Raw genomic sequence first — 2,004 nt, forward strand, 5'->3', positions numbered from 1 at the left:
CTAAATTAATTATATATATTTATTATTTATGTGTGTGTGTGTGTGTATGTATATATATATATATATATACGTAATAAGCAATTCTTGTGCGATATTTCTATTCAATCCCGCAGATAACGATGGCTCTCCTCTTGATACGCTAACGGCTGACATGGCAATGGCGTCAGGGCTGGCGGGGCCCATGCGCAGTGGTTCGCTTAAAGGACCGAGTGGAGCACTGGTCAAAACCCTCTACGACCTAAAAACACGCATCAAGCACCTTCTGGTGAAGGCGTTCGAGAGCGAAACAGATCCAGTCAATACCCAGGTATGTGTTCTGTGTTGTGCTTGTATGCATGTGTTTGTTAATGTGTATATGTGGGTGTATGTGTTCTGTGTTGTGCTTGTATGTATGTAGTTGTTGATGTGTATATATGGGTGTATGTGTTCTGTGTTATGCTTGTATGCATGTATTTTTTGATATGTATATATGTGTGTGTGTGTTCTATGTTTTGCTTGTATGTATGTATTTGTTGATGTATATATGTGTGTGTATGTATACTGTTTTATGCTTGTATGTATGTATTTGTTGATGTATATATATATGTGTGTATGTGTATTGTTTTATGCTTGTATGTATTGTTGATATGTATATGTATGTATGTATTCTGTTCTATGCTTGTATGTCTGTGTTTCTTGATGTTTGCATGTGTGTATGTGTATGCTTCGGTGAAGACACTCTACAACCTCATGACTCGCGTACCCCATCTTCTAGTCAAGGCATCCGAGAGCGAAACAGTCCTGATCAATATACAGTTATTTCTTCCCCGAGCGCCCACTAAGTCTGTGTACATCTCGCTGTGTTGTAGTCTGTGTACATCCCACTGTGTTGAAGTCTGTGTACATCTGTGTACATTTCGTTGTGTTGTAGTCTGTGTACATTTCGTTGTGTTGTAGTCTGTGTACATCTTTGTACATTTAGTTGTGTTGTAGTCTGTGTACATTTCGTTGTGTTGTAGTCTGTGTACATTTCGTTGTGTTGTAGTCTGTATAAGTACTTCGAGGCGCTTCGTCGTCGACATTGACGTCGGCCAGAGAACGTGGTTCAGACACGGCAGGGAATGTTCGGGTGGACGGTCGTATATAGACAGTTGGATGTGTGCACGCTTGTATGCCTATACCAAGGCACTCTCTGGGGCCTAGACTCTCACCTAAGCGTAATATAACTCTGTGAATGCTAAAGCGAGCCCATTCCGACTGCTTCGTCTTTGAACCACCCGCACTGTTTTGTGTAAGGGGCACTCAGCCTTGTTTTCTCTTTGCATCGCATGCATTACTATGTGAATTACTATGTCGATCACTATGTTACTATGTCGATTTCTATGTGAATTACTATGTCGATTACTATGTGACTATGCCGATGGGCCAATCAACCTATTCCACAGTAGACCACTCACGCCACTTTGTCTCTGAACCATTCGCACAAGTCTACCTCTGCTCACTATGCCACTCACCCGTCTTTGGCTTTGCCCCTGTCTTTGTCTTTGACTTTGGACTCCACAGATGCTGTTGTATTCACTCACTATCTTTGTCTTTGTCTCTGCACTCCACAGATACTGTTGTATTCACTCACTGTCTTTGTCTTTGTCTTTGTCTTTACACTCCACAGATGCTGTTGTGTTCACTCACTGTCTTTGTCTTTGTCTTTGTCTTTACACTCCACAGATGCTGTTGTATTCACTCACAGCGTTCGTGTGTGAAGAAGCGCCGCACTCGCCGTCCATTGCACAGCAGGCAGTAAGGAGTAAGTCACACGCTGTTGTTGGTTACAGGTGTTGCGTGGTCTGCGGTCGGGTGTACTTGGTATTGGCATCAGCGTGATAGAGTGATGGATATGTACGCACATACATGAACAGTATATACCTGCACCACCATGACCAACTTCTGGATATGTATCTACATACAGAAGACTCATGCACATGAACAATATATACCACATAAGACTCATGCACATGAACAATATAT

General features: G+C 42.2%; 1 protein-coding gene across 1 annotated transcript in view; it reads left to right on the top strand.

The window, feature by feature from the left end:
- Positions 1-1,786, top strand: part of SARC_10977 (hypothetical protein) — a gene marked incomplete at its 3' end in the record, with an annotated part of 10,909 nt that extends 9,123 nt beyond the window's left edge. The window contains exons 6-7 of the mRNA XM_014294953.1: positions 114-307; positions 1,705-1,786. Coding sequence (XP_014150428.1) covers positions 114-307; positions 1,705-1,786 — 276 coding nt within the window. The remainder of the gene's footprint in view (positions 1-113; positions 308-1,704) is intronic.
- Positions 1,787-2,004: the final 218 nt, after the last annotated feature.

The sequence above is a fragment of the Sphaeroforma arctica genome (assembly GCF_001186125.1).
Source record: "Sphaeroforma arctica JP610 unplaced genomic scaffold supercont1.1469, whole genome shotgun sequence".
Taxonomy (NCBI): domain Eukaryota; class Ichthyosporea; order Ichthyophonida; genus Sphaeroforma; species Sphaeroforma arctica.